This window comes from Zootoca vivipara, chromosome 4 (genome assembly GCF_963506605.1).
Source record: "Zootoca vivipara chromosome 4, rZooViv1.1, whole genome shotgun sequence".
Classification (NCBI taxonomy): Eukaryota; Metazoa; Chordata; class Lepidosauria; order Squamata; family Lacertidae; genus Zootoca; species Zootoca vivipara.
In genome coordinates, this window is record NC_083279.1 from 35430242 (window position 1) to 35450061 (window position 19820).

General features: G+C 37.1%; 1 protein-coding gene across 2 annotated transcripts in view; it reads left to right on the forward strand.

Annotated features, from left to right (window-relative positions):
- The window catches only part of WWC3 (WWC family member 3), a 59818-nt gene that overhangs the window by 23271 nt on the left and 16727 nt on the right, over window positions 1–19820 (forward strand). Inside the window, exons 4-14 of one of the 2 annotated variants that reach the window (XM_060273486.1) lie at window positions 799–875; window positions 3318–3397; window positions 3747–3876; window positions 5674–5823; window positions 6324–6347; window positions 7057–7130; window positions 9570–9812; window positions 10215–10304; window positions 11501–12075; window positions 18061–18181; window positions 19588–19662. In XM_060273486.1, coding sequence (XP_060129469.1) covers window positions 799–875; window positions 3318–3397; window positions 3747–3876; window positions 5674–5823; window positions 6324–6347; window positions 7057–7130; window positions 9570–9812; window positions 10215–10304; window positions 11501–12075; window positions 18061–18181; window positions 19588–19662 — 1639 coding nt within the window. The remainder of the gene's footprint in view (window positions 1–798; window positions 876–3317; window positions 3398–3746; window positions 3877–5673; window positions 5824–6323; window positions 6348–7056; window positions 7131–9569; window positions 9813–10214; window positions 10305–11500; window positions 12076–18060; window positions 18182–19587; window positions 19663–19820) is intronic. The other variant, XM_060273487.1, reaches the window with a different exon arrangement.

The following is a 19820-nucleotide window of genomic DNA, read 5'->3' on the forward strand; positions in this document are numbered from 1 at the left end:
ATGAAAAAAAATACATACATATACATAACAATGTACAAGACATAATTCATTTTGTTTAATCTGTATTACCAGAGGAAGAATATGAATCAAAAGGGGATATTACCATATGCCTATGGTATGTTTTGTGTTGACAGTCAACATCCATTACTTAATGTCATGTATATACATTTATACATTTATATACATTGTATAAACAATGCCCTGTATTTAGTGTATATAGGATGTTTTAGGTTAGTACTTTTGTATCCAGCCGACAACAATTGAATGCTAGGGACATGGATGAAAAAATGTAAAATTGTTTCTTTTTTGGTAATAGTTCTTAAACAGATTATGTTGGGGTGGGTAAAAATAATGTATTTGAAAGCGTTGATCTTGAAAGCAAAACAAAACTTGTTGAAGGGAATTTTGTTAAATGGTTAATGTCAATTCACTAGGTTTCATTGAATGCAGTTTATAAGAAATCTGTTGCCTCTAAACTGTTTTTGCATAACTCAAAATAAATACAGGTTCCCCCTCCCCACACATATAAGTTACAAAATTATGTGTTTTAAACCCCCCACTTCTTTGTAGGATAGACTATAAGATTGCTTGTCCTGATTAATGGTATACATTGGTATTAGTTGAACTGATTGATGTCTTCAGGTAGACAACTTGTTTCCACTTTAGCTACAGAGGAGTAAGTGGAACAAGTGAAGCATAAGATCTGGCTGTTAAACATTTAATTAGCCTAGCATTTACAATGCACTTAATGAACTACTTCTAGTGTTTTGAAAATTAAGACATTTTCTGTTTGTTCAGCATTCTCTGGATTTTCAACCAATACCAAATACGACCCATGTCAGATTAAAGCAGAAATAGCAAGTAGGCGTGACAGAGTGAGTAACCCTTTTCTAATACTTCATGCTGAAAATAATCAGTGCCACCTCTTCTTCTTCACTCTATAAGCTTTCTTTGTGTTTTTGCATTTCAGCTTTTGCCTTAGTGAAGTAATTCTAGTGGAAAACTTGACTCCAGCTCCTTGCAACTACCCAAACTTTTTATTGTTTTAAGGGTTATATGCTCTCTTAAAAAAATCAGAATCATCACACCACAAATTCTACCTAAATTTTGAAAATCATGTTTATTGAGACATATGTTTGTTAGCTGCCACTGTGAGTTACTATATTGCAGCACACGTATATTAAAGTCGGAAACTTTCATTGGTAGGGTAGGGAGTGGCAATGCCTCAGTGATAAAGTGCATGCTTTTGTGCAGAAGGAAATCCCTACCGGTAGTTAGGTCTGAAACACTGGAGAGCTGCTGCCAGTCAGCAGTAGAATTACTGAATTGAGCAATGGTCTGATTTGGTATGAGGCAGCTTTGCATGCTCCTTATTGAGTTGTAATACCCTAGGGCAGTGATGGCCAAACTCGGCCCTCCAGCTGTTTTGGGACTACAATTCCAATCATCCCTGACCACTGGTCCTGTTAGCTAGGGATGATGGGAGTTGTAGTCACTCTAAAAACAGCTGGAGAGCCAAGTTTGGCCATCACTGCCCTAGGGGCATTGGGATGGAGCAAAATGGAATATGTTCTGGCTGCCATTAACAATATGATACACTCACATATTGGGCTGAGTTGAGTTGAGTAATGGAGGTAGTATATTGTGTCTGAGCTTATATTTCAGGCTGCATGTAACTCTTTACAGTAAGCAATAAAATATAGATTGAAACTGACATGATATATCATAGCTATTCCAAAGCAATGTTAAGCACTACAAACATGTTCCTAAATTGCAAGTTCTTTTTATTCACCTATATTAAGAGAATGGTTATCAACTTTCCAAAAACTCTAGATGATGAAATATATCTTTTTAAAGGGTGGATGCATTTGAGTTAGCTATTTTTTATGTGACCAGTCCTAAAAACAAAACTTAATCAGGGGTATTTATTCTGTGTGTATATATAGTATACATAGAAAAAGCTAACTTTTAAAGAAGTCTTCCTGAGATCAGTTGGCATTTTCCTAAGTTCTTTACTATTTATAGTGGTAAAATTATAGCAAAATAAACACATAGTTATAGACGTAGAAATTTCTTTAGCACCATGTAATAGACCATAACTACCCCAGTTATCTTGCTAATTCTGTTAAATCGGTTATACCGAAAAATAGTGACTTGCTCTGGCCCTCCCCATTTGCTCCATACTTGACAAGTTATTTGATTATTTGCTTTCCTACTTTGACCAAACATGGTATCACTGCAGTTTAGTAGCTAGGACTGTGCACTGGATTTAACCATAATCTGAACCCCAAACCAAATTGGGCTGATTCAGAGGGATCAAGGTTTGACCTGAGTTGGGTCAAGACAGGCCTGGGTTGGACTGCTTGGAGGGGTTGTGATATCTGGTGGGAAGACTGCAGCCCCCATCAGGAATGCATTTGCAAAGCGGCACCCTGCAGGATTGAATTCTCCAATCACTCAGCTCATTCACTTGTCCTGGCTGCAGGTAGTCCTTTGCAAGTGCCTTTCCTGCAGGATTGAATCTTCCTACTCTGTGATCAAGGAGAGTGGGGAGAAGATGCAGCTTTTCCTACTCTCTCTCCCCCTTCTGAATGTATGTTATAATTAGGGATTAGAAAACATTAGTACAAATGTCACAAATAAAGTTTACATTTGACTTGGGAGCCACAGGAACAGAGGGCATGAAGCTATTATATTGCCTTGGATGCACTGTTTCAGTGGCATTTGGTGAATGATTTTGTCCAGAAATAAACTACTAAAGGGACTATTGAGTCAAGTACATGGAACATTTTTACAGCATGATTATGAATATAGTAAAACAAAGAACTGAAGACACAGAGACATAGATAAAATGACATGCAATGCACAATTCTTGTCCTCAGTTACTTTGCTTTATGCTTGAACAACCTGGAATATTTGGTTGGTATGTCTGTAGCCCAATATGGCTGCCTTTCTAAAATCAATTCCTGCCTTAATAAGGTGGCAATCCTATCTCCACTTACCTAGGAGTAAGCGCCATTGTATTCAGTAGGACTTACTGCTGAGTGGACCTGGTTAGGATTGCACTGTAAGCTAGGATGTGCATGAGCTGTGTTCACTTGCTTTTCTCTTACCTTTGTGAAAGTGAAGAAGGAAACTGCAATTAGCCATTACTTCTGGACCAAGTTCTGATTAATGGTATCCCAATAAACTAGGATTTAGAAACCCACTTTAACCAGTGAAATGGAGAAAGTACCACCAAGAGAACCATTGCAGCCGCAGTAGTATGTTTCCAGTGCATACTATTCTCTTGACTCTTTTTTTTTTTTGGTCTCTAGCTTTCTAGGTTGAAGCGGGAATTAACGCAGATGAAGCAAGAACTACAGTACAAAGAGAGAGGCGTAGAGACACTACAAGAGTGAGTTCAAATGAAGTAGGATGAGGTGTTTTGCCCTAATTCTTGCTGGTGTAGATAGTAAAGATATGAATGTTGTTCATAATAGTACTTTGCTGATGTTTGTGCTTACCAACAATTCTCCAAATAATTGTAACATTTCCTGTGAGAATGTTACAATGAACACACAGTGTTTAATTTGGGAAACAGCTCCTCCTGAATTGTTCCCTCTAGGAACACTCCCCTTTTTTCTCTGTTCTTTGGCCATTATCTAGAGGGCCAGTCCCCCCTCCCCACCTAGAGCATTAAGATTGATTTTGGTTTGTATATTACCAGAAATGGGTAACTTTTCTGCTACTTGTTTGTCTAACAGGATTGACCGTAAGATGTCAAATGCCCATATGAATTACAAATTGGATGAAGCCCAAGCAATAATGAATGAGCTTCGAAGCATCAGGAAGGCTATTTGTATGGGTGAGAGAGAGAGGCAAGACTTGATGCAGGTAAGAAGCTGTCAGTTACTTAATAATGACATTTGTTGTCTTATACAAGACTGGGAATTTATACCAAGTCAGAACACTACTTCGTGCATACATAGTTGGTCAGTAACATATTTTGTGGAACGTGTTTCTCATTTTTGCCATTTAAGGATTTACCGTGTTTTGAAATATGAAATGTCCATAGTTTGTTCCATTTCCTTGTAAAGTATTGTAAGATTAATCACATCAGTGTTTCCTCTTCAACTGACTCCTGTTCTTCAGTGATTGTACAGTATATGGAAGTTAAATGGGGGGTGGTGGTGGTACATTTTAGTAATTTGAAGCACACACCAACATTGAGATCACACATGTTCCTCACAGCCAGACAAGGTCCAGTTATCATGAAGCAAAAAAACATCCAGGAGGAAAGGTGCCCAGACTTTTAGTAGAATCCCAAAATACACCACTGGCTTTTCTCAGCCCTATATTTTGCAACAATCACACCTAGTATCACTTGACACAATGGGAAGTCATTTATTTATGCATCTATTTTCCATTAAAACGCTCAAGGTTGCCTTCAAAGAAAATTTAAATGGCCAGGGATGGGGTTATTTCCAGAAGAAGGAAATACTTACCTTAACATGCCCGTTTTAGGTGATGATCTTGGATTAGATGAGCATGACTCATTTTTGTGTAGGTGTTGGAAAACTTAGCTGATGGAAAATTTGTTGACAGTTGGTCCGTATATAGGTAAAAGGACAGGAAGAGTTAGTCAGGCCTAAATAGGGTATGATGACTAAAATGATGTCATTGATGTGCAAAAATATCATTTTTGTAAGGAAACTTTAAAGAAGAATTCAAATTGCTTGAGAATTTGTTTTTATGGTCTGCTCAGGAATTGAGACTTCTATATACTCAAATTGTTAGCGTATGAGATTTTATTTTGGAAATTTTATATTATTATAGTTTTTTAAAAAAGGAAAAGCTAGAGAGCTGAAATAAATGGATGTAGCTAAACTGATCTGTAAGTGATACTTTGCTAAATGTTGGATTTATATTGTGTAGGGAGCTTTTCACTAGCTGCTTAGACTGGATTTCCAGTGAAATCATCTTTGGGATAACTGACAGAATTGTTTAATGAATAATCCCTTCTGTTTTCTTGACGTGACAAGGTGTCTGAACATAATGGGAGGGGAGAAATACTCAGTCAGAGAACTCCCCACTACAAGTGAAACTTAATTTACAATATGAAAACACCTTCCCAATTGTCAGACCATTTGGGGGAGGCTGAAATGCTTTCCCTAGGAGATACTGAAAGAAAATGTTGGCTTTTCCAACAAATAGTGGTAGTGTTCTACTAAGGTATCTGTTGAACACTACCACCTGCCATTCTGATCTGCCCTCCTGGATGACAGCTGCTTCAAGCTAAGATCTGAGTTATGTAAAGTAACACAGATATTTACAGATATTTCCAACGTAACAAAATTGTTCCTTATATATTACTCAGAATTAAAGCTCCTCATGTACACAGTCTTGAGGACTACTTAATACTAGCTATTTTTTAAGTCTGTCTAGACTACATGCATTTTACAATGTTTTCATGTTGCTATATGCATCATGTTAAACTTTTATTTTTGTATAGATAAGCTCATTTAAAAAAGCTTTCTATGCAAGTCATGATTCCATTCTATATGATTATCTTTCCTGTCATAAACTAGTAACAGAAATCCATGGGCTATTAGTGACTTGTTTTAAAAAGGATGATTAAATTACAAATAGATTCTTTTTATAAGATGCTTTCCTTAATGTTCTTTTTTAAAGAGTCTGGCCAAGCTGACAGATGGATTCAGGAATAGCTGTTGTATTACAGAATCTCTGCAGGATCTTCATCATAATTCTAGCCCACTTAGTGACTCCAGTTTACCTCAACACTACTCTGATGCTTGTTCTCAAACTGATATCATTGGAGAGGTATGCAAATATTTTTATTTAAATATGTTTGTTATGAAAAAGCAGTAACTTTTGTTGTACTGCATAGTGACAGCGTTTAAATATATTTTCCCAATTCAGTTCAAAAGAGGATTTAATCAAAACACACAATGCATATAATTGCATTATGGGCTTTTTACCTTTTATTTAAGCAAAAGAATGGAGTTCAATTAATATAATATAATATAATATAATATAATATAATATAATAATATGGCACTTTTCTAAACTATGCTGTTGATGTCCACTTTATAGGTTAGTGGGACTGTTTAGCAAATCCAACTAAATTGAAGAAATCTCTTAACACATTGCATTTTTATTAAGGCATTAAACTAGAATCTATTTTTCTGGTTGAGATTTGCATTAGCTATTTAAACCTTTCATACATTTTTTTCACTCTACAAATCATATGTAATTTCTACCATTTTTCTGTGTTTGTTCCAAAGTATATTTTCTGTCTATAATTTTTTTCTTTGTTGCAGGAATGGGCAACTCTCTCCAGCATGGTATGTATAATAGCTGAATTGCTTGATTTAAGAAGCAATCATATTATGTAAGAATTAAATTCCCTTTGTGCTCATAGAATTTTGAATCAATCACAAAAACAATCTTTACTTGAGAAAGGTCTAGAACCTCAAACAAAACAATTAAATATGAAGTCTAACAGTTGCCTGTGTAGTCATTAATTTAATGGAAATTAGTGAGAATGAGGTATTGAGAAGCAATGTACATTGGCATAGGTTTGCACTCTGTGTTTCTATTTTATAAAGAAAATGTCATTCTGTAGCAAACTGTATTTTGCTAAAAGTTTATATGGTATTTTAAACATAGTTTAGCATGAATTCAGGGTCCTAGATTAGATATAGTAAATAACTATAGCCATTTACATATACTTGGGATCCAAGATACTGTATCAAGAACAAAATGATAATAGCTTCAAAATAGTTTTGGACTAGATTTGGGACAGAAGTGGCTGGTACAGTGGGTCACTGCTGTTTTGCTGATTGGTACAGGGTGACAATGTTAAAGTTGGGTGCCATGCAAGAGTGTTGAATTGGTTCCATTGGCGCTGCTGTGCAGCCCTGACTTTGCCACTGCCCTGCACTATCCCAGTAGGCACTCCTGGTTAAGTGTTGATGTTGAAGTTACATTTCTCCACACAGTATTACTATTTTCTAATGCAAAGCTAATTCTGTCATTTGTCTTGCCTTTTAGAAGTTTGGATTTGATGACAAAAGACGTGCTGACAAAATAAAATTGAGCTGGCAATATGAAGAGGCCAGAAAGAAGTAAGTATGCATAACATGCAATGTTGATCATCAATGCTAACCAGATGGTGCTCAATTCTTAAATGAATCAGTGGTCTGGCTCTCACAGGAAACTAAACTATGGTTTATTAAACTATGGCTTAACAATAAGTCGCTGGGTTACATTCACACATATCTGTATTTATTAAGTTTGGTTAAAGGTTGCTCATTAACCAATGTTTGCTAGCTTATAAACCTCGCTAATCACTTTAGTTCAAAGGTCACTTAACATGACTGATTTCCAACACCACTTATAGTTGCCAGGTCATTTAGTTGACCTCTAGGTCTGATCATATCAGCTAGATAAGAGGGAGCATCTAGAGTGGGGCAGGTTGTCAAATGGGGCTTGAATATTATCACTAGTAGTTTCACACCCATTGAATATAGATGTAAGTTACATCTAAAAGTTTGTGTCTGTAACTTTGTGCCTAAGTATAAGAATAGTTGTTTAATGAAATGTGCAGTTAGTGTTTCCCATCAAGGATTGGCAAATCAGATAAGTACTGCAGGTTTTATTATTATTATTATTCAACATAGTAGACTGACACAGGACAAAAGGAATTGTCTTGACATCACCTGTTGCTGAAATAGATGTGGAGCCAGTTAGTTGCTTGGGTAGGAGATCACAGGAAACTCCATGTAAAAGTGGGAAACACCTGTAAAAATTGGACCAAGATCATTTATTGCAGGCATGCATAAATCTCTCCTTTTCAGAAAAGCTGTAGCTTTTTGTATCAAATCTATAGTAATTGTATTTAAAACCATGTTTAGGTAAGAGCTCAGAGCACATTTGCTTCTCCCAGTTATCTCTGTGGTCACATTCTTCATTTATCATGCATTCCTTCCCCTTAGCTTGCTGGCATTTCTGTACGGCTTTTGTCTCCACAAAATATTTCTGTGTTCAACCTCACTTTGCTAATGAAACATCCATTGCAACTACACAGTGTGGGTGTAGGAATGTGCTGCGTTTGGTTTAAATCTACAAGCTACTAAATTAACATGTTGCAGTACATTAAAAATGCTTTTGCCAGGCTCCTGTTTATCCAAAGTGATGAGAAAGCAAAGTATATGTGTCACCATTAGAGTTGAGAAAATTCTTCCACAAAATATAAATTTGTGTGTGTGTGTGCTTTTTCATTAGAGACCATGCTAAGAATTCATGCAGTGTTTATTGTCCTTTACTGTAGGTTTATTGACCTTTACTGTAAGCAAGGTCAAGGAATCTGAAATAATAGACTTAATCATTTAGTATATTGAGGATAAAGTTTTGTTTTCTGTAGTAGATGGTAAGCTGTTTGGACAGTGTGTGTTTTCTTAGGTGTTCTGTCCCATAGTCATTTTAGCAGTTCTAAACAAATGCATTTATTTATTTATTATTTCAAATACTATTAATTTGAATCAAGTCCTGATGTATTTAACTGAGGTTAAATACCACTGTTTTTTTGTTTTGAGTTAGTTCAAAATTTTGTTACATTTCATTTTCCATTTTCGGTTGTAGTTAGTCTTCAGACAATGTTCCTGATGGAAAATGTCACTCAGGATAATAGAAATTCAGTATCGGTGTTTTTCCTCTTTTTTTCCTGCACCATGATAGTACAAATTCATGTTCACAAGTCTTTTTCATGGGATGCGTAACAAATATTTTTGTGGATGGCAGATGCAAACATTTCCCCTGATTTTACATTTCTTTCTGTCAAAATAATAATATTTTTTCAGAAGATTCCAAAGTAAGAATATTTTTATGAACACATACGGCTGCTTTGGAAGAATTGATATAGATGATCCTGCAGTAGTAAAGTTATGAGAGTGCTTTTTAACAGGAATGCTGTAGTATGACAAATGGCCAATATATAGCAATTACATCCCTTCCCGTACTTAGTTTTTTAATTTTGGATTTACAGAGCCATCCTAAATGGCCTGAGAGGAGGACCAAAGTGGTGGAGCAATCATCACATTTGAAGTCTTTGTCACTTGGATTGGCCAGGGGTAGGAAGTAGGGGGCGGGCGGTTTTTAATTCCCTTCGCTTGTAATGGAAACCACGGGGGGGGGGCACAGTTCTGTGCTCTGGTCCTGTTTGCTTTTGGTTGTTCACCGTGTAGATCAGCCACTGGGATTCACCAGAGCTGTTCTTATGGACAGCTGTGAAAATGCTTTTCTCAGCATCATAAATAGCTTAGAGTTTTTATTTTTTAGCATTGCAAACTGTAGTTACCCTTGGTAGCCTTGAAAAGCACCTAATGCATACGAGTATATGGAACAGTATTCTTCAAGCTTATCCTGGGTTTTCCAGAAGCTTATGATAGCAGATGATACATGTGTGGTGTATATTTTAAGGACTTTCATAACTATACTGTAGAGATTTTCCTTGCTTTTTCTTCTTCTGTAAGTTAGTAATTTCTTGGTGGTCCTTTGTAATGAAGGGTTTTCAGTATCCAGCAACAGTTGGCTCTCCATGATCATGAGTCTTGGCCAGGGATGGTGGAAGCGGACAGAGACCACTTTCAGCTCATCAAAGAGAAAGAAGCTCTTCTACAAGAACTGCAGGTCATAAGCCAGCAGCAGAGGTCCCCGGAAGATATCGATCGTTTAGAGGAGGAAAAGAGGAGGTTGGAGGATGAAATCCAGCAGGCTCGGGCCACTTCTTCTCATGGTGCAGCCGAAAGGTTTAATTATTTTGTTAATTAAATATGATCCTGCAGTAGTAAAGTTATGAGAGTGCTTTTTAACCAGGAATGCTGTAGTATGACAAACGGCCAATATATAGCAATTACATCCCTTTTGAAGTTAGGAGGCTATACTAAAATAGGGGATACTTAACAAATCCTACTTAGCTCTTATTTGCTATGCCACATTAAGTCTCCAGAGCTGGTTTAACTAACTGACATAGTACCAGTCTAATTCAACTACAGTATAGAGGTAAATACTATGTGAGTAATACCAGTTGCAGATATTGCTTGCTAGTGTTTTATCTGTCAAGCTAGTATTTTATCTGTCACTGAATACAATGTTGTTGTTTTTATTTTTACTGTCATTGCAAAGTAAGAATACTAGTTTTTTTATTATAGGATACTGTTACAAGAAAAGAAGAACTGTCTGCTCATGCAGTTGGAAGAAGCAACTCGTTTAACATCCTATTTATGCTCGCAGTTGAAGAGGTTAGTTCTTCAGAGAAATTGATTCTTGTGTTTATGGCAAATCATGACAGTTTAGCTTCCAAAAAAGTAAAATTGAACTAGATATAGTCTCATAGTCTCATAGCTAAATGAGAATGAACAGGTTCCTTTTACTTTTAGCTATACAGTGGTACCTTGACATCCGAATGACTCGACTTTCGAAGGTTTCGACTTACGAAGTCGGCAAACCCGGAAGTCTTTTCGCTGTGCGTGCGTTCTGCGCCTGTGCAGAAGCGCAAAATCGCGCTTCACGCATGCGCAAAATGGACGCTTCGCCAACTGAAGGATTCGACTTACGAAGAGCGCCACGAAACGGATCACCTTCGTAAGTCGAGGTACCACTGTATATTGCTAGCATATTGCTTCATGGTTATTTCAGTAGATTAGGAATATGACTTAACTCCAAAAATCCAGAAAGCACTCTTAAGTTTCAAAATACATAGTAATGATACAAACTTGGAAGACTGTTGTCCAATTTCCTAAATCTTGAGGGTTAGCTGTGTATTTGATTAGAATATGACGATGACTGATGATTATATATAAATGATTAATATTTCTCATCTGTCAGTTAATTAAATCAAAAGCAATAATATTTTTTTGCTATTGTAAGCATTTATTAAGAAATGCAGGCCTTCAGTCTTGGGCCAGACTTTGAAACTAAAAAAGACTGAATTTCTTGTGGGAAATTGATGACAGATATTTGAAGTACTGGGTAAGTTCTGGTAACTTTTTATAACATAGATCCTGTTAAGAAACCAATTTGAGAGTAACAGAAAGTGAAGAAATGAATACAATTGAAAATAAACAATACAGATTCCATTGACTCAGTTTGCATGTAAAATCAAACTCCAGGCTAATATGGTCAGTCCTACCCTAAGACACTCTACTTCTTTTAGCTTGGAACTACAGTACTGAACTTTGTCATTCTATTCAAACTGGGAAGCTTGGTTTGCACTTGCCATGCAACTAACATTTCAATCAGGAAAAATATATTTGGGGGGGCCCTCAAACACAAACCATAGACTGCTATTGCATATGTAATGGCAAACGATGGCTTGCTGTGAAAGAGAGGTGTGGGAGGCCAGGAACAAAGGAGCTTGTGTACCAAGGGCTGTCTGAACCAACCCATTGTGTTTAGCATTTGTGCAGACATTTACAAATGCATTTTTGTCTTCTAGCTTGTCTGCCAGCACACTAACAATATCATCTGGAAGTAGTCGGGGGTCATTGGCATCGAGCCGTGGATCTTTGGCATCCAGCAGGGGCTCTCTCAGTTCTGTCAGCTTCACAGACATCTATGGTGTTCCTCAATATGAGAAATCGGACAGTGCTACAGAGTATGGGCAGCTTATGCGATATGATCCAGTTCCTGTTGATTCTCACAGTAAAGATGTACAGTATATTGAAACTATTGGACATTCTAGCTGCAATAAGCAAAGAAGATCATTGGATACACCTTTATCTTTAGCATCTCTGTCCTCACGGTCTTCTCTGTCCTCACTATCGCCACCAAGTTCCCCCCTGGATACCCCCTTCCTACCTCCTTCCCGGGATTCTCCATTGGCCCAGCGGTCAGAAGGATATGAGGAAATGATGGGAACAGGTGCCTTAGAAATGCTCAGAGCTCAGGCTTCTATTTTGGGTGAAGACAAAGCACAAGAAACTGTTTCATCCAAGGCTCTTGAATATTCTACAGGCAGTGAAGGACTTCGAGAAGCAGGACTGCAACTGACAAATGTTCCAACCTCTGGAGGTAAGTTTTTGTCTTTCAACATTTTGTTTTGTTGATTCTCGAAACCCTAAAATGCACGATATGCTTATGCCATAAGTAAGTTTCGTAAGTTTAAATAACTGCTGTGGCAGGAATTAATGAAACTAATTAAGTTGCCTAGGTGGTTTGTGAATATATTTATACAGCAATCTCAAAACTGCCCTTTATTTTGCTATAACTAATTTGTGTTTTTCTTTGTGAATAGGGAAAAAGTATTAGTGAAATCTGATCAGTTAGTGTTCCTGCTATAAAGCTTGTTAATTAATATGGAATTACGGTTATAAGTTTGGAGGAAGGCAAATTGTTGTTGCTTGGTCTTCACAGCAGCAATTTTTTTTACTCCATGGTGCCTTGTTATGAATTTGACAGTTTCAAATCTTCCTGATTCATGTACTGGAAGACAGGACCACAAGTGGGCAGGCCATGATGCATAATACCTACCAAAGTCACCCTTGAAAAACTTCTGTCAAGTCTTGTCTTTCAGATCTTGAAATAATGGTTTTTCAAAGTGTTTTTCATGTAATTATCATGTAATCTTTCTTCTTCACAACAAAGGGAATAGCAGCCCAAATCCAAATAAAATTAAAGCTGTGTTTCACTAAAGGGGTAAACCAGGGTAGAGTGCAGGACCACACATGCAAGTCTCGCACAGTATTTCTCTGCATGTTGATATTAGCACAAAAGTTGGACTTTTAAAAAATAATCATGTTCAATTAGAAACTTTTCTGCAAGTGGAAACTTTGCTTACCAGGTTATTTCAATACGCACAGTTTTCAAGCGCATTCAACTGAGTACTTTCTAAAATCACTTCAAGTCTTGGCTGTTGTAGGTCTTCCCTATATTCTTTTCAATATTGCATTATTTCTAGAGTTGAATAAAATTGTATGTAATAAATGCAGAGCCCAATATTTCCACATGAGTACATGTGGAATGCATGTGGATTTTACTCCTCAGTTCCAAGTCTGCATTCTTGTGATAGCCATCTTTGATCTGCCTTAGGTACTTTGTATACATTGGATTCCCCTCTTTCAAATTATCATTGTTTACTGAGTTTTCTACACACTGAGTTTACTGAGTTTTCTACATACACATCTACATAGTATCATTCCAATTAAAAATGGCAAATTAAGGATTAACGATACAACTTGGCGCGTGTCTAACATGCATATAGTCAGTTCAGAGCATATAGTCAACATATAGTCCTCTTTCCTGACCCAGTCTCCATCCATAAATCAGGAAATTCAAAACCACATATACCATGGTAGTGAATTCTTCCATAATGCTTTTTGGTGGCTTGACTATTCCACCTTGTCAAGCCACTAGTGTTATAAGGTGGCTCCATTTAGCTATAAAGTATCTTCCTATTTTGCTCCCCTTAGTTCTCAATTCTTATGCCTTAGCTTTTCTGCTAGAGCTATGAACCACACCAATTCTACCAATTCTTCAGCATAAATAGTGACATACATTCTGAAGGTTGTCCAGTCAAATTAGTCTCTCCATTGACGCAGATGCATTCAAAGAATGTCAGGCTTCTAGGGGCTTCCTCCAGCCTCATCAGGTTTTGGCCAAATGGCATTTGCTGCAGCCAATTAGCTTGTATTTCACTTAATCTGGTCATAAACTGCTCTCGGACAATATATGTCCATTTCCCCAAAATACCTCATAGCCTGTATTCCCCTTTGGTTTCTATTTCTTATGCTACCCACACTTGTCCACACCTGGGGCTGGTCTAGGAAAGGTAAGAGTGGCGTTACTGAAATACGTAGCTATTTTCCCCAAACTTTGCCCACAAAAATGGGTTCTCTACTTGCCACAGCCTTCTTGTAGCATTCTGCCCCCCCCCCAAAAAGAGTGAGCTATATGATGCTGCCAGTAGTTATCCAATTTAATAGCTGCCTAATCCACCTTTATTATTTGTACGAACAAATGTTTAACTTGGCATGTTTCATAGTGAAGTTTGAGATTAAGGGCTCCCAGGACCCCTCTTTTTATACTAATAAAGTGATGTTCAGTTAACGTGGGATTTTTTTACTACCATTCAAAGGTTTTTTGCCAACAATGGATGGAAATGTCAGGAAGAGGAAGTGCAACAAAAGGGACATTTTTATTGCTACTACATGGCCTAGCCAAGTAAGGTTTGGTTTATACCAGGAGTTCACTCTCTGCAGGCCAAGGAAAGTTAGGAATCTGACTCCAGCACAGATTTATGCAGCCCCTAAAGCATCGAGTATTGACACCTTGCTGTGCATTTGATAAGGTGAAGATGAAGAAACAGAGCAGCATTCTTGCCTGGTGGCAAGCCATAGGCTTGTTTGTTTGTTTTGCTATTGTTTTTATCCTGGACTGTTAAGATCCGAATACCTGTAGCAAGCTTTGGAAATCATTATTGAATTTAAGCTTCCCACCCCAATACTGCCTATTTTCTTGAATCACAGTTTCAGTTTGTTCTTAAATAATGGTTCATTTTTTACAAAAAAATTACAGGTTTGACCAACTGATTTCACTTTTTACTTAAATTATTCTTGTATTTTGTTTCTCACGTGGCACAACAGAAAAATTTGCTGTAAGTGAACTTAGAATTTCTTATTGTGGTGGGTTTTTTCTTCCTGCCTGTAAAGCCCAGTTTGTGTGTGTTGTTTGTTTGTTTGTTTTTGTTCTGTATTGTGTGCATGTTGGGAGGGTGGAATATGTGCTTCTTGATTTCATCCCCAAAAAATCATATCTGTAACCATTATAGCCCATTCATGTTGCTGAACTTTTAACTGAATTATTTTCTATTTAATAGCCACTATTGACTACTGAATAATGTTCTGTGTTTGCAGCTTAAATTGCTGTCTTCAACATGCCTGGTAAATTGTGGGTGAGGATTTACTATTTCCTTATTTTTGGAAGGATTTTTTTTTAAAAAAACTGCCATCAAAGTATTTTAAACCCCCCAAAATAGCAAGGTTCATAAAAGCTGTTAAAGTAATCACACATTATTACTGCTTGATGAATCTCTTTCTACAGTTTTAGTAACTAAAATTACTTACCTTGATGGTAGTTTTTCTGTCCACTAACTAATGTCTCCGGCTTCATGATTATTAAACCAAATTACTCTATATGACATGTCACAACTGGTTGTGGGTATATCTTTATACAAGGACTTCAGATCACTTATCTGCCAAATTAAGCTCCTATTACTATATACTATAATTACTATATACTATAATATGCTAAGGGACGCGGGTGGCCCTGTGGTTTAAACCACTGAGCCTCTTGGGCTTGCCGATCAGAAGGTTGGTGGTTCGAATCCCCGCGACGGGGTGAACTCCCGTTGCTTGGTCCCAGCTCCTGCCAAACTTGCAGTTTGAAAGCACGCCAAAAAGTGCAAGTAGATAAATAGGTACCGCCCCGGCGGGAAGGTAAACTGCATTTCCGTGCGCTGCTCTGGTTTCGCCAGAAGTGGCTTAGTCATGCTGGCAACATGACCCGGAAAAACTGTCTGCAGACAAATGCCAGCTCCCTCGGCCAGTAAAGCAAGATGAGCGCCGCAACCCCAGGGTCGTTCGCGACTGGACTTAACTGTCAGGGGTCCTTTACCTTTACCATTTTATAATATGCTAAATTTCAGAGGTTTTGTCTGCCTGCTGCATGATATTTCAAATTTTGTCCCCCCCCCCTTTTTTTGGTCCGGCTGTGTTTCTGCTAATACTTAGTAAAAGGCATGTTGATAGGTGGCACCTACTTTTAATTTTAGTGGCATTGTCTTGTTAAATCATTTGAAAGCATCAGGCAAAATAACTTCAACTGAAACATTTATAACATGTTTGAGTTTGAAACATTTTCATATTGCATCTTGATTCTTTATTATTCTTTACTGTTATATCTTTTTGGTGATCTCCAAGGTACAGTAGTCAGCGAAAGAGTCTTTTAGTCTGCCAGCTTTTTGTGGCTATGTGGGCACTTCTTCTTTGTTCATTACAATTTTGCAAAAATTATATAAATTTGCAAAACTTTATTACCATATAGGAAAGATAAATTCAGGTAGTGAATCTCCCCTCTGTTCCTTTGAACTTTGCAAATATTGGAAAAATCATATTTGTTCTTTCCTCTGGTGGGTTGGAGTGACTCCATGCAAAATAATGTTCTCCATTGTCAAGGTAGTTCACCTGGAAACTGATCAAAAGGGGAACTGTGTTTCTAGGTTAAAAAATGCTGCTAACCCGAATAGTGTAGTTTAATTGTAAAGTATTACAAGCATAAGAGAAATTACTAGGATTTGTTAGTAATTACTAACAAGCCCTAGTAATTACTAGGATCATGTGATAGGACATAAAGATAACACTTACTTGGAAAAAATAAAAGATGCAGCAAAGGACATTTATTGTTTTGATTTGTTGATACTTCCCCCTTGATTCCTTGGGTGCTGCATTTTACTCCTCCTTGCAACTATTTTAAACTATTCTCTTGCCACACATAGCCTCATAGACCAGTTGCTTAGTGGTAGGTTATTTACAGCCCATAAACTAGTAATCTCACCTAGGACTATGATGTCTAAATCTCATGTGTATCTTATATGAATATGTTAATATGGTTATCAGCACAGATACAAGCCAAGCTATGTGTATTCAGTTATATACATCTCAAGGTACTATTTGGAACACCTTTGCATGTATATAAGATTCAAGAATGGTAACTGGAGTTTCTACTTTTTGATGAGGGCATGGTCTAGAGGGCACATGTTGCAACTACCTTGCTGAAACTAAGCAGGTTTGGTCAATCCCAAAAATGGTGACCACCTGGTAACCCTACAGAGTTTACCTTGAGGGTCACAGTTGAAGGAAGGTGTGACATAAGTGTGCTAAACAACTGCATAAAACAAATGCCCACCTTTTCAGCTGATTTCCTACTTTTCTGACTTTTGAGAAAAATAAACTGTCTTTATTTGTATGTATCCTGTCTCAAGTGAACATTTTCGTAGTTTCCATTTGAAAAATCACCTCCTCATGTATCCTGCCTGTTTTGCACGTATAATTGCTGGTAGTCCTTTAGACAGCTGCCACGGTTCTGCTGTTCATATATGTTGACTTCCAAGTAAAAATGAAGTGTAACTGTGTATTTGTTTGCTTTTGCTCCATTCCTATTCCCACTGCTTTATTTATTTTTAAAAGTCTATTTTGGACTTGGAAGTATATACAGTACTAGGTCGATTCCTACCTTAAGTTACTTGCACTTAGCTTTCATGAAAACCAATGGGATAAATTAGTCACGACTTGCCTTAAATCTCTCTTATTTCAGTGGGAACTAAATCCAATTTACTTAATATGGATCTAACCTATGGTTTATAGGTTCCATTTGTAAGCATGAACATACATAGCAATTACGGTATGATTTATATTCACAGAACTTACAACAAAATAAACCCTGCACTATGCAAGTATCTGAAATACCCATTTAATTTATGATTAGCTTGATAACACGAAGACATGTAATATTAGATTGCCTTAATCTTGTTTGAAGCAAGTTGATCTACAGCACATGCATAGTCATGGTATGATTTGAAGGCCACACTAAATATCCGTGGATTACACCAGTGAAAATAGAACATATTCTTCTGGTTTTTGTAACATTGTCTCTTAACTGTCTGCTTATTGTGTCGTTTGCTTCTTTTGTGACAAGGCAAAAACTACTGCATGAACAGTACTCTCTTTGCCTTGTCACAAAAGAAGCAAAGAACACAATCTAGACTTAAATGAGAATGTATTTAACGATCAGCTAAAATGAATGAGACTTCAGTGTTAACTTGTGTTAGTTCAGACCAAGAAGTTTCTTCTGTTTCTTAAGAGCACTTTCTTAAAACTTGAATAAACCATGGTGCCTCAATGATATATAAAACATTTGTATGGATTGAGTTTTGCTTTTTCAAAATATTAATAATAATTATGTATGAATGAACCTTGTCTTTGCTGTTTTCCCATGTTGTAGCTGTGACCCTCCGTGAAGATAGTGCTAGAAGGTCAGAGAGGAGAGCCAGGCGAGTCTCAGCATGTCTGTCCAATTATTCACTGGCTAGTGACAGTGGCGTGTTTGAAGCTTTAAGCAAAAGGTCAGGTTGTATAAATGTGTTGTAAATTGGAACTGTGCTTAACATCCTTCCCTTAAAAAGAAACAAAAAACACTTGGTAAAAAGTCTTATTTATATACACACCACTGACTAATGGTTAATTCTTTAAAACATTTTAGTTAGGTAGATTTTTTACCTGGTTCTCTGGCTGCTTGACGACTATAGTGCTTTATCTTTCTCTCTTTCTTAACTTGCTTAGTAACAGTTTTGGGTATTGCAAACTTTTTTTTCCTTTTCCCTAAGCTAGTTAAGATATGGGATTGGCGTCCTTTGGGAGGGAAGGGGTGAGGGGAATCAATCAATCAATCAATCAATCAATCAAATAAATAAATAAATAAATAAATAAATGCTTTTAAATTTGAATAGCATGGATGATATACTCAACTATTGCACAACACTTCTGCTAGGTTGCTCCATGGGAAGGAGGATAAGACAACCACATCTAATTGCACCATTCTTCACTAGTTTCACTGGTTCCTGTTGTGTTTAAAGGTTCAATTCAAAGTGCCAGTTTTAGCCTTTAAAGCACTGAACAATTAGTTGAAGGATCACCTGTGCTTATATGAACTTGCTTGGGCATAGATTCATGCCTTGGAGGCCCTGTTTGTATGCCTGCCTGTGAAGGCAGTTCATTTGCCAGGCCTTTTCAGTGGTGGCTCCCAGAGGACAACACCCTCCTTCAGAGGTGTGCAAGGCCTCTTTGCTGCAGATCTTAAAACAGGTTTTAAACACCCACCTGTTTTTGAACCACTCTTTTAAAACAAAGGCCTCTCTGTTAGTTGTAGTATCTGTCTATAATACTTGTTTCAATAACTGGTAATGTTGGTGTCTTTATCTGTTTTGGCTATTCACATGTTACTCATGAGTAGGGAGTGACTGTGTTTACTTGGAGGCCTTTCCCAGCCCTACTTGGAATTGCTGAGAATTGAACCTGGTACATTCTGCATGTAAAACATGGGCTATCCCATTCAACTAAAATCCATTTTCTGAAGGGCTCAAAATATCCCAGGCAGCTAGAAATTTGGTGCTGTTAATAAACTGTTCAGGTTTGCATGCCTGAGAATAAAATTATAGTTCATTATTTTTTAAGGTGAATAGCAACATGTGATAATAGGAAGTGAATATTTAATTCATTCCTTTTCGGCAATATACCACAAGATGAATGCTTGTAGCCATATCTTGTCAACATGCAGTGGTTCCCATAGAGTTCAATAATGCCTTTGAAATGTAAATCTTACTTTTGATGGAAGTTCATAATCTAAGTAAAGAAGTTTAATAAGCAGTAGGTAAAGTGTGCATTGTTCATACAGAATAGCTCTGGCCATTTGTGGTAATAAAAATACAGCACTACTGCTAGTTTTTAAATAGCTTTTTCTCTTATCACATAGGAATGAGGATATTGAAGAATCACTTTACAGTGATGCTGTCAGCAATGAAGAGCCCAAAATGCAAGTTGGATTTCTGTAAGTTTTTTCTTCTCTTTTCGTTTCCTTGGTCAATATTCATTGTTAAAATGCAAGTGTACGCCAGGTGTGCAGCGTCCTTAATGATTAAATAATTTTGAACTTTTGGAGCACAGATCATCATCTCATAGAGAGAATACTCCAAAAGTAAGGAGAAA